This window comes from Chiloscyllium punctatum, chromosome 11 (assembly GCF_047496795.1).
Source record: "Chiloscyllium punctatum isolate Juve2018m chromosome 11, sChiPun1.3, whole genome shotgun sequence".
NCBI classification, from domain to species: Eukaryota; Metazoa; Chordata; class Chondrichthyes; order Orectolobiformes; family Hemiscylliidae; genus Chiloscyllium; species Chiloscyllium punctatum.
The window spans coordinates 101,011,156-101,029,192 of NC_092749.1; the positions used below are offsets into that span (position 1 = coordinate 101,011,156).

Here is an 18,037-nt window from a genome sequence, read left to right on the forward strand (position 1 = left end):
AATACTTAATAAGCATTTTTATTTATATGAAACAACTTTTAAGTGAAGGTGTTCATTCATTTTATGGAGTTAAATTATTAATGATACGACATTATATATAAAGGAAATGGCAAAAATTGGATATCAATCCCTTACAGGTTCATTTTGTTGTTAGCTTTCATGGCTGTATAAAAGAGTTCACTTCAATGTCAAAAAAACTGTATAGCTCTTCAAGAAAAGAAAGTATAGGTGCACGGCAGTATGTTATGACTTTAAAAATATTTTCTACACAATCAATGCATCAAGTTAACTAATTTCGGTTAGTCAAGAATTAAGTGCAATCAGTTGTCACAATCTATTTTAACCCCAGTGCTGGATCCACCTCTGTTATTTATATAAATGATTTAGATGAGAATATAGAAGGCATTGTTAGTAAGTTTGCAGACGACACCAAAATTGGTGGTAAGGTGGACAGTCAGCTGAGGTTATCTAAGATTACAAAGTGATCTTGATTAATTGAGTCAAGGGGCTGAGGAGTGGCAGATGGAATTTAATTCGGATAAATGTGAGAACAAGGGCAGGACTTTTAAAAATAATTATAGGACCCTGGATGGTGTTGTGGACAGAGATACCTAGGGTTTCAGTAATTCAAAAAAATTATTGTGACTCATAATTCTTTGAAGTTTCAGTCACAAAAAGACACTGTGGTTAAGAAGACGCTTAGCACGTTTGCCTTCATTGCTCAGCCCTTTGAGTAAAGGAGTTGGAAAGTCATGCTGAGGTTGTACCGCATGTTGGTGAGTCCACTCTTGGAGTGCTGTATCCAGTCCTGGTCGTCCTGTTATAGGAACGAAATTATTAAGCTGGAGAGGGTTCAGAAAAGATTTACCCATATGTGGCCAGAAATGGAGGGTTTGAGTGATAAGGACAGGCTGGGACTTTTTTTCTCCAATGAAGTATAGGAGGTTGAGGTTTATAAACCTTCTGGAGGTTTATAAAATCATGAGTACAGATAAGGTGAATGGCAGATGTCTTTTTCTCCAGGTTGGGAAATTTCAAGATCGGGGCATATTTTGTAAGGTGAGAGGAGAAAGATTTTAAAAAGCCATGAGGAGCAACTTTTTTAAAAAAAAGAGTGGTCTGAGTGTGGAACGAACAGCTGGAGGAAGTAGTGGATGCAGGCACAGTTACAATGTTTAAAATACATTTGGATAAGTACACGAATAAGAAATGTTAGGACGGATATGGGCCAAATGCAGGTAGGTGGGACTAGTTTAGTTTGGGATTATAAAACCATAAGGCATAGGAGTGGAAGTAAGGCCATTTGACCCATCGAGTACTCTCCACCATTTCATCATGGCTGATGGGCATTTCAATTCCACTTACCCGCACTCTCCCCGTAGCCCTTAAATTCTTCATCTCACAAGGAATTATAAGTCTCTGCCTTGAAGACATTTGATGTCCCAGCCTCCAATGCGCTCCGTGGTAATGAATTCCACAGGCCCACCATTCTCTGGCTGAAGAAATGTCTCCTTATTTCCGTTCTAAATTGACCCCCTCTAATTCTAAGAATGTGCCCACGTGTCCTAGCCTCTCCACCTTACAGAAACAAATTCCCAGCTCCACCCTTTCTAAGCCATATATTATCTTGCAAGTTTCGATTAGATCTCCTCTCAATCTTCTAAACGCTAATGAATACAATCCCAGGATCCTCAGCCATTCACCATATGTTAGGCCTACCATTCCAGGGCTCATCTGCGTGAATCTCCACTGGACACGCTCCAGTGCCAGTATGTCCTTCCTGAGATGTGGGACCGAAAATTTGACACAGTATTCTAAATGGGGCCTAACTAGAGCTTTATAAAGTCTCAGAAGCACATCGCTGCTTTTATATTCCAATCCTCTTGAGATAAATGACAACATTACATTTGCTTTCTTAATCACAGACTCAACCTGTAAGTCAACCTTTAGAGAATCCTGGATTAGCACTCCCAGATCCCTTTGTACTTTGGCTTTATGAATTTTTTCACTGTTTAGAAAATAGCCCATGCCTGTATTCTTCATTCCAACGAGCAAACCTTGCACTTTCTCATGCTGAATTTCATCAGCCATTTCCTGGACGACTCTCCTAAACTGTCTAAATTTTTCTGCAGCCTCCTCACCTCCTCAGTACTACCTGCCTATCCGCCTAACTTTGTATCATTGGCGAACTTTGCCATAACACCCTCAGTCCCTTCATCCAGATCATTAATATATAAAGTGAACAGCTGCGGCTCCAACATTGAACCCTGTGGGACACCACTTGTCACCAGCCTACATTCCGAAAAAGAACCTTTTATCCCAACTCTCTGCCTTCTGTCAGATAGCCAATCCCCAATCCATGCCAGTACCTCACTTCAAACACCATGGGCTCTCACCTTACTCAGCAGCCTCCCGTGAGGGACTTTATCAAAGGCCTTTTCGAAATCTAGATAGATAACATCCACTGGATTTCCCTGCTCTAACCTACTTGTTACCTCTTCAAACAGAGGTAACAAAGAATTCCAAAAGGTTTGTCAGGCATGACCTCCCCTTACTAAATCCATGCTGACTTGTTCTAATCCGAACCTGCACTTCCATTGCCAATTATGATTGGCATGGAATGGTTGGACTGAAGGGTTAGTGTCCATGTTGTATGACTCTATGGTTAGCCTTTATTGAAAAATGTAACAGAAAAGGTATCAAATCAAATGTCTCTACTGAAATATATCAAAAACGCCATAGTTGAGAAAGTTAAGGCACTCTGGTTATCCAGGATTACATCACCCTTCACAACATCTGGTGCTTTGCAAACAACTTTGAGAAGAGTTTTAATCATAGTAAAAGTTTATAATTTTTGTTCAGTAGATTGTATATTGCATAGAAGGCATTACGTACAATAGATCAGAATTTTTTTTTAATCACGCACTAACCTGGTGAAACACTTCATTGATAAAATTCACATTAGCTTGAGAGGAAAAGAGAACTCTCTGAACCATCTCATAGACTGGCTGATATTCTTCTTCAATGCTGCAGAGGCTGGAGGTGCTGAGTCTTCTTTCAGATAGAGTGCTGCTATTGGAGTGAGATCGATCCTGCTCAGAGGTCCCACTTGCTTCTGATTCAATGGCTTTCTCCTGAGTTGATGGGTTTGCAGTCACTGACTGCTCAGCCAAGAAGAAAATGTTTAAAAAACAGAAATTTAAGAATTGCATCTATTTGCCTCAAATGAAAATTTTTGTCCTGCTAATTATTGATATCACACCCAGGCACTGTCAACTTCAATGCAATTTAAATTTATATCAAGTATTTTTGAATGTAATAGAGAGATGTAGTCCAGCATTTTTGAACTCTGTCTCAGGCAGTAGACAGATAATTAAGCTCATTCTCCAAGGAAATTTCAAGCATAAATGAAATTTCACATTAGATTATGAACATGATCTCCTGCTAAATACAGTTAATCACTGGTGAAACAGCCAACGTCAGTTGCATTTTACAGAATGCCACCTATACGTATTGTTCTTCATTTAATGAACCAACAAAGCCAAACTTCTCAATCCAGCGCAAAACTATTTGCTGTCAGAAATGCTTGGCAGGGAACAAATATAATTAGTATAGATGGGTGCTCCTAGAAAAAGAAAATGCATTTCTTTCTGTAGCTGTGCTCTAACTAATAACAGTGAACTTTTGCCATCTTAAAAATTTGGCAGTATAATTTCCTGCACCGATGATTGTAAATCTAGCAGATCCGAATTCAAGAATCGCTTCCCAGAATGACTCATTGTTTTTAAAAAAATTATATATTTAGGAAACAAGAAAATATTGCATTTACATTAAATTTTAAACACGATTTGAATATCAAGTTTTGAAGCAAAATTTGTATGCCAAAACATGCATTCACTTAGTTGCTCACTTCAAGTAGCTGAAAAGTCTGTGGAGGCCACGAGTCAAGGGAGAACATGGGTTAGAAATTCTTTTATTTTTGGTTAAACAAGCAAAGTAAAATTAAACGTATCACTGGTTCTTTGATAATTAAGGAAGAAACCTATCAAGTTCAGTCAGACATTTATATTAACTTATCCAAAGATCAGATGAAAACAGAAATCTGTAGGATTGGGTCATGATATTGGCTGAGCAATTTTAAATGTCTGCCAACTGAGTCTTTACAGGATAGTGGAAGCAACATCACTGCACTTTGTTCAATATGTGCAGTGTTCAAGGAAACCAAACATTAGCAGTTTCATGGTTACAACTAGAATTAAAGTACTTAAACATTGCTATATTTCTTAAGTTATCAAACCATCCAAACGTACCTGGATAATTTTAGGTAGCATCTCTCCACCATTCTTAGTGTTTTGATTTGTGGCAGTGTACTTCTTTTCCAGAAAGAAGGTCACAAGCCACTTAATAAATGCCACCCGAGCTGCCAAGTACTGGTCCCTTGTACTGTAAATGCTGTCATTATTTCGTGTTACATTGATATATAGTGGCTTTGGTCTCATCTGAGGAATTTCTGGTTAAGATACATAAAAAGCATCATACTTCTGAACCTTCCATCTTTATCAAATTTAAAACAATAAAATCAAAACAAGGTATTTCTAAGTCTTAATACAACATATTGTTCTACGAATTGTTGAGACAACGCACTATTTGAAACATGTTTGTTTTGTGATGATACTATGGCTAAGGGGGTGTTTTTGTCCCTTTTTTTAAAATGGAGAAAGGTTGAGACAGCAGTGTCAAGCTGCCTGCTCCAAAGCCAATAAAGTAAACTGCTTGAAAGGCCATTGGTTTTTTTTAAAGTTAGAACTATAAAAGCAGCCTGAATGGGTGGGGTCAAGCTCCCACAGAACCAGGACTTGTTTGTTTTAGCTTTAGTCTTCATTGGCAGTTGCTGGGGTCTTGAAGCTGGGTGAGGAAGCTCTTATTCCTCGCTATTACAGCTAAAACCTAGGGTTCTCTTCCTGCTGCTAGAATTGCATGTCAGACAATCTATTTTACTGAAATTGTCTTTGCTGAGAGTGTTTGTGAGATGTTACTATATTGGAGCAGTTGATCAGTAATAGTTTGCATAAAAACTTTGTTAAGCATTTCAATAGTTACAATTAAGAGCCAATTCTTTTATTTTATTTTGTCTCTATATTAATTATAGTGCAGGTATGAAGTGTGTTTTATTTCAAACCTGGTAATTTGACCCATTGAATTGCATCTGAAACACAACGCCTTACACTCAGCTGTAAACTAAGAAAAAATTAAGATCTAGACTATCTCCGTAATATATGCTGAAGGGGTTTTGTCTAGTCCATAACAGTTTCCACAAAGTTTTTCAGTTTTACAACCAGTGAACAATTACTGACACTATTTATAACAAGGATTTAACCTGCAGCAAACATGAAGAGCCAAGATCAGTCACCATATAATTCTCTCAATCAATCATGATCAAACTAGAACAAAAACCTTACAATATTACATTATGTAAGTTCACCATTTTGCCATTTGCTATAATAGATCCTGATGTGATTTTGTTTTTAAAAGTTACTTGACATTGTTAGTGGCAATAGAAAAGAGTGGAGTAAGCTTAACACGTGCATGCTCACTTCTGATAAATCTTCCTTGGAATTTTCATGGATATACCTAACTGGCTAAACTTTTTTGCAGCAATAAAATTTCTATCACTTTTGTGCTGATACAGTAGTATAATCTACATGAAATTCTAGGACTCACTATTCCCTAAAATCATGGATGAAAAGCTCATATTGGGAAAACAAAACAACTTTCATCCTGTGTCTATATACAATTATGTTGGCAACTTTCATGAACTTGGCAAAAGTGAGGACTACAGATGCTGGAAACCAGAGTTCTGATCAGAGTGGTGCTGGAAAAGCACAGCAGGGCAGGCAGCATCAGAGGAGCAGGAAAATCAACGTTTCGGGCAAAAGCTGGTTTCTAGCATCTGCAGTCCTCACTTTTGCCCAGAATGGGAGGAGGGCAGGTATCTCAGAGGGTTGAAGAATTTAAGGAAATTTTAGTGATAAGACATAGTGAGGCCATGGAAGTTTTTAAAAACAAAAAAGAATAGCATTTTGAAATTGACCTGTTGATTAATCAATAGTCAATGCTAGTCAGAGAGCAAAATGGTGATGGGTGAATAGGATAGGAATGAATTAGCACAGGAGCTGCAGAGATAATCTTAAGTTTATCAAGGATAGAGTCCGAAACATCGATTTTCCTGCTCCTCAGATGCTACCTGAACTGCTGTGCTTTTCCAGCACCACTTTAATCCAGAATCTGGTTCCCAGCATCTGCAGTCATTGATTTTACCCATTTGAAAGGATAGTAGGACGCAAATCAAGTGAAGCTGCACAGTTGAAATAAGCAGGTGCGGTATGAAGCTCATCACAGCATCACATACGACACCACTTTTGATAACCAGCTGTTTTATATCAAGAAGTTGCTAGCAAAAGGAATGGATGATGTGGTGGAAATTGAGTTTGCAGTGGGCACCAAAAATGATGGACTCAATCTATCAAACATTTAATTGGAGAATGTGCTCACTCAGTAACAGCTCTCTCTGCAGACACTCCAATTATCTCACCTAGGAGAAAGTGAAGACTGCAGATGCTGGAGATCAGAGCTTAAAAATGTGTTGCTGGAAAAGCGCAGCAGGCCAGGCAGCATCAAAGGAACAGGAGAATCGACGTTTCGGGCATAAGCCCTTCTTCAGGAATGAGGAGGGTGTGCCAAGCAGGCTAAGATAAAAGGTAGGGAGGAGGGACTTGGGGGAGGGGCATTGGGAATACAATAGGTGGAAGGAGGTTAAGGTGAGGGTGATAGGCCGGAAAAGGGGGTGGGGCGGAGAGGTCGGGAAGAAGATTGCAGGTCAAAAAAGGCAGTGCTGAGTCTGAGGGTTGGGACTGAGAAAAGGTGGGGGGGGAGGGGAAATGAGAAAGCTGGAGAAATCTGCATTCATCCCTTGTGGTTGGAGGAAGATGAGGTGCTCTTCTTCCAGGCGTTTACCTAGTCTGTTGCCATGGTCTGGCGATGGAGGAAGACAAGGACCTGCATGTCCTTGGCGGAGTGGGAGGGGGAGTTAAAGTGTTCAGCCATGGGGCGGGTGTCCCAGAGGTGTTCTCTGAAACGTTCCGCAAGTAGGCAGCCTGACTCCCCAATGTATAGGAGGCCACATCGGGTGCAGCAGATGCAGTAAATGATGTGTGTGGAGGTGCAGGTGAATTTCTGATAGATATGGAAGGATCCCTTGGGGCCTTGGAGGGAAGTGAGGGGGGAGGTGTGGGCGCAGGTTTTGCATTTCTTGCGGTTGCAGGGGAAGGTGCCGGGAATGGAGGTTGGGTTGGTGGGAGGTGTGGATCTGACGAGGGAGTGTTTTTTTCGGAACGCTGATAGAGGTTGGGAGGGAAATATATCCTTGGTGGTGGGGTCTGTTTGGAGGTGGCGGAAATGATACGATATATCTGGAGGTTGGTGGGGCGGTAGGTGAGGATCAGTGGGGTTCTGTCTTGGTGGCGGTTGGAGGGGTGGAGGTCAAGGGCGGAGGAGCGGGAAGTGAAGGAGATGCTGTGGAGAGCATCGTCTGACGGGAAATTGCGGTCTTTGAAGGAGAAGTCCATCTAGGTTGTTCGGTATTGGAATTGGTCCTCCTGGGAGCAGATACGGTGCAGGTGAAGGAATTGGGAATATGGGATGGCGTGTTTACAGTGGGCAGGGTGGGAGGAGGTATAATCTAGGTAGCTGTGGGAGTTAGTCGTTTTATAGACCTCGACCATCTCAGACTCCTCCATCCCCTTCCTACACGTCTCCATTTCTATCTCGGACGACCGACTCAACACGGACGTTTACTATAAACCGACTGACTCCCACAGCTACCTAGATTACACCTCCTCCCACCCTGCCCACTGTAAAAACACCATCCCATATTCCCAATTCCTTCACCTCCACCATATCTGCTCCCAGAAGGACCAATTCCAATACCGAACAACCCAGATGGCCTCCTTCTTCAAAGACCGCAATTTCCCCTCAGATGTGGTTGACGATGCTCCACTTCCCACTCCTCTGCCCTTGAACTCCGCCACCTCCAATCGCCACCAGGACAGAACCCCACTGGTCCTCACCTACCACCCCACCAACCTCCAGATACATCGTATCATCCTTCGTCATTTCCGCCATCTCCAAACAGACCCCACCACCAAAGATATATTTCCCTCCCCTCCCCTATCAGCGTTCCAGAAAGACCACTCCCTCCGCAACTCCCTCGTCAGATCCACACCCCCCACCAAACCAACCTCCACTCCCGGCACCTTCCCCTGCAACCGCAAGAAATGCAAAACCTGCACCCACACCTCCCCCCTCACTACTCCCCCAAGGCCCCAAGGGATCCTTCCATATCCGCCAGAAATTCACCTGCACCTCCATGCAAATCATTTACTGCATCCGCTGCGGCCTCCTATACATTGGGGAGTCAAGCCGCCTACTTGCGGAATGTTTCAGAGAACACCTCTAGGACACCTGCACCAACCAACCCAACCACCCAGTGGCTGAACACTTTAACTCCCACTCCTACTCCGCCAAGGACATGCAGGTCCTTGTCTTCCTCCATCGCCAGACCATGACAACACGACTAGGTAAACACTTGGAGGAAGAGCACCTCATCTTCCACCTAGGAACCCTCCAACCACAAGGGATGAATGTAGATTTCTCCAGCTTTCTTATTTCCCCTCCCCCCACCTTTTCTCAGTCCCAACCCTCAGACTCAGCACCTTTTTGACCTGCAATCTTCTTCCCGACCTCTCCGCCCCCACCCCCAATCCGGCCTATCACCCTCACCTTAACCTCCTTCTACCTATCGTATTCCCAATGCCCCTCCCCCAAGTCCCTCCTCCCTATCTTTTATCTTAGCCTGCTTGGCACACCCTCCTCATTCCTGAAGAAGGGCTTATGCCCGAAACGTCGATTCTCCTGTTCCTTTGATGCTGCCTGACCTGTTGCGCTTTTCCAGCAACACATTTTTAAGCTCCAATTATCTCAGACTACACAATGATGTTTACCCCAAACAAAATAAGCAACAGAAGCTATTACAATAGCATTTGCATTTGCAATACTGAGTACAAGATTCAGTGTCAAAAGGTATTTGGACTCAAATCAGTAGATAAAGTCTACTGCTACTACTCATGTTTAGTCAAATATTGAGACAAAAGTTGGTGGCATGTTCTGCTTTACCAGGTTAGTATTAGATTACATCCAGCATTTCTTTATGCATAATTAAATGATTAAGTTTTTAGCAGAATGTTTTACTCACCAAGTACAGGATTGTAAAGGTTGGTAAATTTTGTGAAGGATGGAAATAAATGGGAAAGGTAGTACTTCTTAAATAAGGCAAAAAGAAACTTGAAGCCACTTTCTTGTTTTTCTTTATTCTTCCATTCTAAACTTGCAGCCTTAAAATTTAAAGCAAAACATTAATTCAATAAAACTAGATAATTAAAAAAAATCAAATATTCCAAATAATGTTTGTGAAATGTATATTTAAACACAAGACACTTATTCATTCTTCTAATTTGTCTTTTCTCCCTTTTTAGATCCTTAACACAGTAAGTTGCGAATCATGTAAGATTGTCAAACTGTCACAAACATCAAAAAGATTCCATGATCATAGTCTCATATTCATCTTCTGAGAAGAAACTTAACTCCCATTCAGTGCATCTAATTCAGTTTACTACCACCTTCTGAAGTGCAACTAATAATGGGAAATAAATGCTGGTCCCGCCAGCAAAGCTCACATACCTTGAATAACAAAAGTGTACCAATCTACTTTGCAACAACTTAACCATGCATGTCAAATGTCAAAATAAGATTTTCAAATATACTGGTATCATTATGCAACACTTTTTCTTCTGTTACAATTTTTATTGTTTTCAGCAATATGTCACAATCTAAAATGAACATGAAATAAAATGCAAAACTGTGGAGATACTAGGTTTGAAAATCAACAGCGGGTGACCTCAAAATTCACAGTGGGCATGTGCCTTCCAGTAATCACTGTCCATCACTCCAGTGATTTGGGAGAAAATTAACTCACGTGCTTGCAAATAACACTACTAGGTCATTATCTAGAGAATGTTATATAAATGAACCTTGAAAGTTCATCACGGGTACAAACATTCACTCTTATTCAGGAGAGAACTTCTAGCTGCTCCTTCAAGCCACCTTTCAAAAGGAAGCATTAAAACAATTCAAACAATACAACTGCTTTCAACTATTCAAAATTCCCGTGTACCACAACTGGTCAACAAACACACTGAGGCGAAACAACTATACCACTAATGATGATGCACCACATCTGTCTTAGATTCTGGGACATGAAAATGATCCAGCACTGGAGTAGAGTAGAGCAGACACGAATGCACAAGCACTTGCCCAGAACAAATACTGTATGATCGAGACACAGCATATCCAAGTAATAGCTTTGCTTCTAGCCATTCTAATTACTTAGATTACTTACAGTGTGGAAACAGGCCCTTCGGCCCAACAAGTCCACACCGATCCGCCAAAGCACAACTCACCCAGACCCATTCCCTTATATTTAGCTCTTCACCTAACATAACAGGCAATTTAGCATGGCGAATTCACCCAACTTGCTCACATCTTTGGATTGTGGGAGGAAACCAGAGCACCCAGAGGAAACCCACGCAGACACGGGGAGAATGTGCAAACTCCACACAGTGAGTCGCCTGAGGCTGGAATTGAACCCGGATCTCTGGCGCTGTGAGGCAGCAGTGCTAACCACTGTGCCACCGTGCCACCCTAATCTTCCAAATCTACAACTGCGATTGGAGCATGTCATATTATCTTTGTTTGTTTCCTATGAACCATATAATTTCCTTGATTTTTGCAGAATACACTATTTTTCATTCAACGTCTCACTCTAGTTTATAAATTTATATGATACAACAAATATTTCCTCAATCATAAATTGTCGCACTTTTAAAAATATATTTTATTAAAAAATAGATTTTTTAATATTACAAATACAAAACAATACAATTCAAAACAGTACAAAAAACAAGTAAAAAGAACCCAACCTCATGTACAAATATATTTATGGAAAAATATAGAATTAAAAAACTATTAAAATAAATAAATATTAACCAGCAACGAACTAATAAATAGTAATAACTCAACTCAGCCAAACAAGACACCCATATGTTCACAGTTGCTCCTGCCTGAATATTGGACTCGTAAAAGGCAATCATTACAGCTGTATAAACGCCCTTGTTAGTGTGGCAAATAAACCTGTCTCCAAGTATTCCAAGAAGGGCTGCCATGTCTTTAAAAAAATTCTCAGTTTTGTGGTGTACTATACTTGTGAAAAAATCCAACGGAATATGCTCCATAACAATCTTCTGCCAACTGAAAAGACCTGGGGGGTTTTTGGATACCCAACCTAGCAAGATATTCTTTCCTGTGCAAAAAGTGAGGATATTGAAAAGGTTTTTCTTATGTGCATCTGCAGGGAACACACTGGGGAGGCCCAGGAGAGGAGAGATCGGGCTCTTCTCCATCCTTACATCCAAAATCCTCCCCATTGCACCCGCCACAGCATTCCAGAATGTTTGAAGCCTACCATAAGACCAGAGACAATGGGTAAGAGTGACCGTACAGACCTTGCACTTGGGACATGTTGAAGATACCAGTGGTTTAAATTTTGACAAACGGTCCAGAGGCAAGTGGACCCTGTGGAGAATCTTCAACCATAAAGCGTGAGTCCTATTGCAAATTCATATCTTTCTTGCATTTTCCCAAATATCTTTCCATGCCTCTGGGAAGACTTTAACATCTAGCTCTCTCTCCCACACCCTGCAGAGTTGATCGAACTCATCTGAGGGGGCACCCCCAATTGATGATATAAAGAGCCTACAGAAAGTGTACTTAGCACTGACCACCCTCCTCTATGTCAGATTTGTAGGAATCAGTCAAAACTGTAGTCATTTTTTGAATAACATCCCGAACTTGAAAAAAAAATGGAAGAGGCCCCTATCAGATAGCTCATATTTCCATGCTAACTGACCGAGGGACATCATTGTGTCTCCTTCAAATGAATCGCCCATGCAAAACACATCCCTAGTTGCCCAACATTTGACTCCTGAATCTATTGTCCCCGGCTGAAAATCCAACATACCCACTAAAGGTGTAAAAGAAGAGTTTTGCCAATATTGCCTTCCCTCTGCCGAATTGCCCTCCATGCTTGAACAGTATTGATAACTACTGGGTGATGTCAATATTCCCTAACTGTCCTCATTTTTCCCAAAAACAGCAAGCTAATAAGGGGGCACGTTGCCTGGAAGGCTTCGTTATCTAAATTGAAAGAGGGTTCCCACCAGCCCAGTCACTCACGCAAGATAAAAAAACGAGCTTAGTTGGTAGCTTTTAATGCATGGAAGGCCCATTCCCCCTAGTCTGTGAGGCAGTTGCAGTTTAGCTAATTTAATGAGGGGCTGCTTACGATGCCAAATAAAGGAACTGAACCAGCCGTTCAGTCTCCTGAATACAGAGGAAACTCGATTATTCGAATACCAATTCTCCGAAAATCGGATTTTCCGAGGGAGATCTCGAGGTCCTGATAGAAACATTACATCAAGGACGTGTTTTCAACAGTGATCACGTCTTTTGTTTAGCGATTAAACAGGCACCATCTCCAAATAACTGTCTGCCCACGCTCTCTCTCCCCACATTTTCCCTGGAGTTCTACAGAGGGGTGTACACTAAACAACCCCACCCCTTCTCCAGATAATCTCACCAAAATTATCTTGTACAGGGCAGAGGAGAAACCTGCCAAAACGTTGCTGTAAAAAGTTGTGCGCACGCTATTTGAAGCCTTATCCCACAAAGGCAACTGCAGCAGTCTTATTGTTGGTGCCCAGTCCAGCTGCCCCAGACAAGGGGGCGAGTGTCTATGGGGTTGGGTGATGTATTGCACGGTCTGGGGGAAAGAGGACAGTGTTGGACAGGGGTGGGGGCAGTAGGCGGGGTCGGTGTTGGGGGCAGTGTTGAATGGGGTTTGGGGGGCAGAGTTGAACGGGGTTGGGGGACAATGTTGGATGGGAGTGGGGTTGTGTTGGGGGTGAGGACATTGTTCGACAAGGCTGGGCATGGGGGCGGAGGATGGTGTTGGACGGGGGTTGGGGGTGTGGGGGGCAGGTGGCGGTGTTGGACAGGGTTGGGGGCAGTGTTGCACGGGTTCGGGGGGCGGGGGCAGTGTTGGATGGGGTTGGGGGCGGGGGGCAGTGTCGGACGGGGTTGGGGGCGAGGGATGTTGGGGCGGTGTTGAACGAGGTTGGGAGCGGGGTGTGTTGGGGGCAGGGGGTGTTGGGGGCTGGGAGCAGTGTTGGGAGCGGGGGACGGGGCTTGCGCGATGTATGCTGCTGCTAGTCTCCTGAACGGGTAGCTGACTTCAAAAGCTCCCAGCCCCAAGGGAAAGGCATTTGATCAGTTAACCGAATAATTGATTATCCAAACGAAATAGTGCCTGCCCATCAAGTTCGATAATCGAGGTTCCCCTGTATTTGCATATTGAAAATCAGCAGGAGCATCCGTATAGGGTATAAGTGAACAGGGCAGAATATTTATCTTAAGCGTTATCTGACCCAACCACCAGACCGGAAGCACCTTCCATCTTTGAAGGTCTTGTTTGATTTTGTCAAATAACTGAACAAAATTGGCTTTGAACAGCCGATCCAGAGCTGGAGTAATAAATGTGCCCAAATACACAAAACCCCGTGACCACTTAAATGGGAATCGATATTTGCCTTCAAAATGTAGCACCTTCATAAGGCCACCGATAGGCATAGCCTCTGATTTTGCTAAATTAATCTTGTACCCCGAAAAAGCACCAAACGCGCAAATGCATTGCATCAGGCAAAGCACTGAAATTTGACAAAAACAAATTAGGACATCGTCCACGTACAACAAAATCTTATGTAATTTTGACCCTACTTCTGGAGCTGATATATTAGGATCCCCACGAATGGCCTCCATCAATGGTTCAATTACCAGCATAAAAAGCAGTGGCGAAAGGGGACAGCCCTGCTGGCTGCTCCTAAAAATGTTAAAATTGCTTGATCACACCCCATTGGTGATGGCCGCAGTGAGAGCGCCACTTTAGAGAACCTTTACCCATCTTCTAAAGTCTTCACCCAAACCAAACCGCTCCAGACTATAGACAAGGTATGGCCATTCAACTCTGTCAAATGCCTTCTCTGCATCTAGTGAAATCACCAATCCCTGTATTGACTGCTGTTGACATGGTTGAATTAAGCAGCCTCTTAACATCATTGGAGGATCTATGGCCCGTTATGAAGCCCATCTGATCCTCTTTAACAATAGCAGGTAACACAGTCTCCAGCCTTAACGCGAAAGTCTTAGAGAGGCTTTTAAAGTCCACATTTAAGAGTGAAATGGGTCTGTACAAAGCACAGTCCTCAGAGACTTTCGCATTTTTTAGAATAAGTGAAATATTGGCCTCTCTCAGAGATGTCGGGAGACAATTATGGTTGTATGAGTCATTAAACATATTGAGCATCGGGCCTGACAGTACACTTATAAATTCCTTACAGAATTTGCTGGGAATCTGTCAGGACCGGGCGCCTTTCCACTCTGAAGCTGCCTCACAGCATCCTGGATCTTTTGCTCCGATAAGAGGGCATCGAGAAAGGGCTCTTGTTCGGGAATCATGCCCGGGAGCTCCAGATCCTTGAAAAAAAATCCCATTTTGGCCCGCCCTCCTCAGCCCTCAGATTGGCATAACAGAGTAAAATCTCTGGAATGCCACATTAATCTTTTTGGAGTCACATGTTAGGTTTCCAGATCTTTCCCTAATCACCGTAATAGCTTGTGGGGCACTCCTTTTTCTGGTGAGATATGCAAAGTATTTGCCTGGCCTGTTACTATGCTCACATAACCTCTGCGCAGATGGCAAAGATGGAGCTTAACCTTTGCAACGCAAAGGTTAAGCTCCATCTTTGCCGTCTGCGCAGAATTCAATGCAGACCACAGTGCCATAATCCTTTGTAGCTTGACCAACGAGGGCCGATCAAAGTAAACCTTCTTGGGTGCCTTCATCCGTGCTTCGAGAAGATGTTGCTGCTCATCCTTCTACCGCTTCTTACTAGCAGAGTAGAAAATAACATCCTCTGGCATAGGCTTTGACAGTTTTGCAAAGAATGGATGGCCTATTAACCGAGCCTGAGATAATGTCTAGGAATGCCCAAAACTCCCTAGAGAAATGCTCCACAAACTTCTTATCCTTGAGAATAAAGGGATCCATTCGCTAGTGCCTCAAACCCACTGTAACATCCTTAATCTTGACCAACAGGTACACTGCAGCATGATCAGAGATGGTAATATTACCAATCGCACAAGATACTACTAGGTCTAGGGTTGCCACAGGGGTCAGAAAAAAAAATCAATCAGTCCTAGTGTGACATCTGTGCAGATTGGAAAAACATGTGAAATCCCTGCCTGTAGGGTGGAGACGCCTCCAGACATCCACCAACCCTCACTCCACACACAGATCCACTAATTGTTTAGTTTGGACAGAGGGTATAGAGGGGTGGCACGGTGGCACAGTGGTTAGCACTGCTGCCTCACAGCGCCAGAGACCCGGGTTCAATTCCCGCCTCGGGCAACTGACTGTGTGGAGTTTGCACGTTCTCCCCGTGTCTGCGTGGGTTTCCTCCGGGTGCTCGTGTTTCCTCCCACAGTCCAAAGATGTGCAGGTCAGGTGAATTGGCCATGCTAAATTGCCCGTAGTGTTAGGTAAGGGGGAGATGTAGGGGTATGGGTGGGTTACGCTTCGGTGGGGCGGTGTGGACTTGTTGGGCCGAAGGGCCTGTTTCCACACTGTAAGTAATCTAATCTAATCTAACCTGTCTACCATGGGATCCATGAGACAATTGAAATCCCCCCCCCCACCATAATGATACGCCGAGACTAGAGACTCGTCAGTTTAGAAAACGCATCTACCAAAAATTTGAGGGGATGAGCTGTAGGGCAATAAACATTTAAAACAACATATTCTTCCCCATTTATCAAGTCTTTAAGAATTACAAACTCCCGTGTGTCTTTAACATATTCTACTAACTTAAATGGGAAATTCCTCCTAACCAATATAGCCACTCCTCTACTTCTGGTCTTAAATAATGAAAAGTAAACCCAATCAAAGCCATTCTGTTGTAGTTTCAAATGCTCCCTATCATCCGAGTGTGACTCCTGTAACAAAGCAATATCCATCTGCTCCTTTCTAAGACTCAAAAGTATCTTCTTCCTCTTAATTGATGAGTTAGTTCCCTTGATGTTCCAGATACACCATATAATCAAGTCATTAGCCATAACCTTCTGCAGCAACATTTAAATTCCAGAGGAGGAACACGAAACACAAATCGCTGTGCCACATGATCCATCGAACATAAAAACCATATAAACTAAAACCACTACACTTAACAAACGTACAAAACTATCGAAGATTAAAAACAACAAAAACCAAAAAACAAACCAACATATTAAGAGCCAACAGCTCTGTATAGGGGAAATCACCCCGTGCTCAAAAGGGCACATACCTATCCCAAACTGCCGCACCGCAAACACAAGCAGAAAAGAAAGTAAATACATCATAGAATAGCAATATGAATAAAGAAAAAACACTTTTTAAAGAGAAAAAAAGTAAATACCCCACCCATCCTCTGGTATAACTTAACCTAGAAATTGAAAGTCCACCTATCAACTGCCCCCAAACATAGTTTAAGCCAAATTATTACCAGTAGAAAAAAAAAGGAACGGAAAGCTCCAACTGGACTTTCTCTGCTTTTTTAAAAAAAGAACAATAAAGACATAGCCAAACAACGCTACTATTTGTACGTAATAAATTGTTCAGATTAGGTTAATTTGTCCACAAAGTGTCTTGCCTTCTCCGACATGTCAAAAAGATCCAGCTAAGGTTATTCGTAGCACCACCAGATACTTCAGAGAGTACTGAATCCTAAACACTCTCAGTCTTCTCTCCACACCGTCATAAGATTTTCTTTACTGGGTCACCGCCACTGAGAAATCCTGGAAAAACATGATCTTACAGCCCACAAATTAGGGCCTTTGGATCCTTCCCCTGGATTATGGAAGCTTCCACGATTCACTCATTATCTCTATAGTGATGAAACCACACCAGAAAAAGACAATGATGTTGACCCAAACCTGATCTCCTCGCCGTGACCTGGTGTGCCCTCTCGATCTTCAAGCCTCTCATACCAGCCTCCAGGTTAAGGAATTTAGGCAGCCAGTCCTCAAATTCCGCAGGCCGCTCACTTTCCATACCCTCAGGTAGACCGATGATCTGAATATTTTATCTCCTGTCCCTGTTCTCAAGATCATCCACTGGGGTGCGCAAACTATGGGCCTGAGTCTCCAGGGCTTGGATCCTATCCTAGGAGGAACTGGCATCAGCTTCCACCACTGTGACTCTTGTGCTCAACCTCATCTGTCCTCTGTTCCAGATCTCCCAGCTGCTGTTCATGCTTCTGCAGCATGACAAAGATCGGGGCCAGCTTCTCCTCTTTCTGCTTATGCAGCATCTCGTGAGGTTTTGCAAGTTCGCTCACCAAGGCCTGGTAGGTAATCAAGTGAGATGATCCTGCAGGCTGGGCCACGGGCCTGGCCTCAGACACTCCTCCTCCCTTCTTCAGCATCTCTGGACAGCAAGAAACACAGCTAAGTTAACGTTTCAGAACTTCCTGGGATTCCATGACCTTTCTAGAGTTCCAGGATATCGCGATGGTCCAGAATGGACAGGTTAAAAGTTCATCCTGTTTGTGGTGCAGTGCGGAGCTCTGCAACACAATCCTTCTAGATCGCTGCCAACATGGATTCCCTGTAGCACTTCTTAAAAAGAGAGAAGAATCCATATTTATCAACCGTGGAATTTGCACTTGAGTGATGATTCCACAATGGTTCTTTTGTCTAGGATACTTAAATGCAAGAA

The 18,037-nt window shown here is 42.8% G+C and overlaps 1 protein-coding gene across 5 annotated transcripts in view; it reads right to left on the reverse strand.

Moving 5' to 3' along the window:
* The window catches only part of ralgapa2 (Ral GTPase activating protein catalytic subunit alpha 2), a 564,918-nt gene that overhangs the window by 416,935 nt on the left and 129,946 nt on the right, over nucleotides 1-18,037 (reverse strand). For all 5 annotated transcript variants that reach the window (XM_072581416.1, XM_072581412.1, XM_072581414.1 and 2 more), the window contains exons 8-10: nucleotides 9,311-9,449; nucleotides 4,311-4,510; nucleotides 2,931-3,161 (exon numbers count right to left, since the gene is read on the reverse strand). In XM_072581416.1, the coding sequence (XP_072437517.1) occupies nucleotides 2,931-3,161; nucleotides 4,311-4,510; nucleotides 9,311-9,449 (570 nt within the window). The remainder of the gene's footprint in view (nucleotides 1-2,930; nucleotides 3,162-4,310; nucleotides 4,511-9,310; nucleotides 9,450-18,037) is intronic.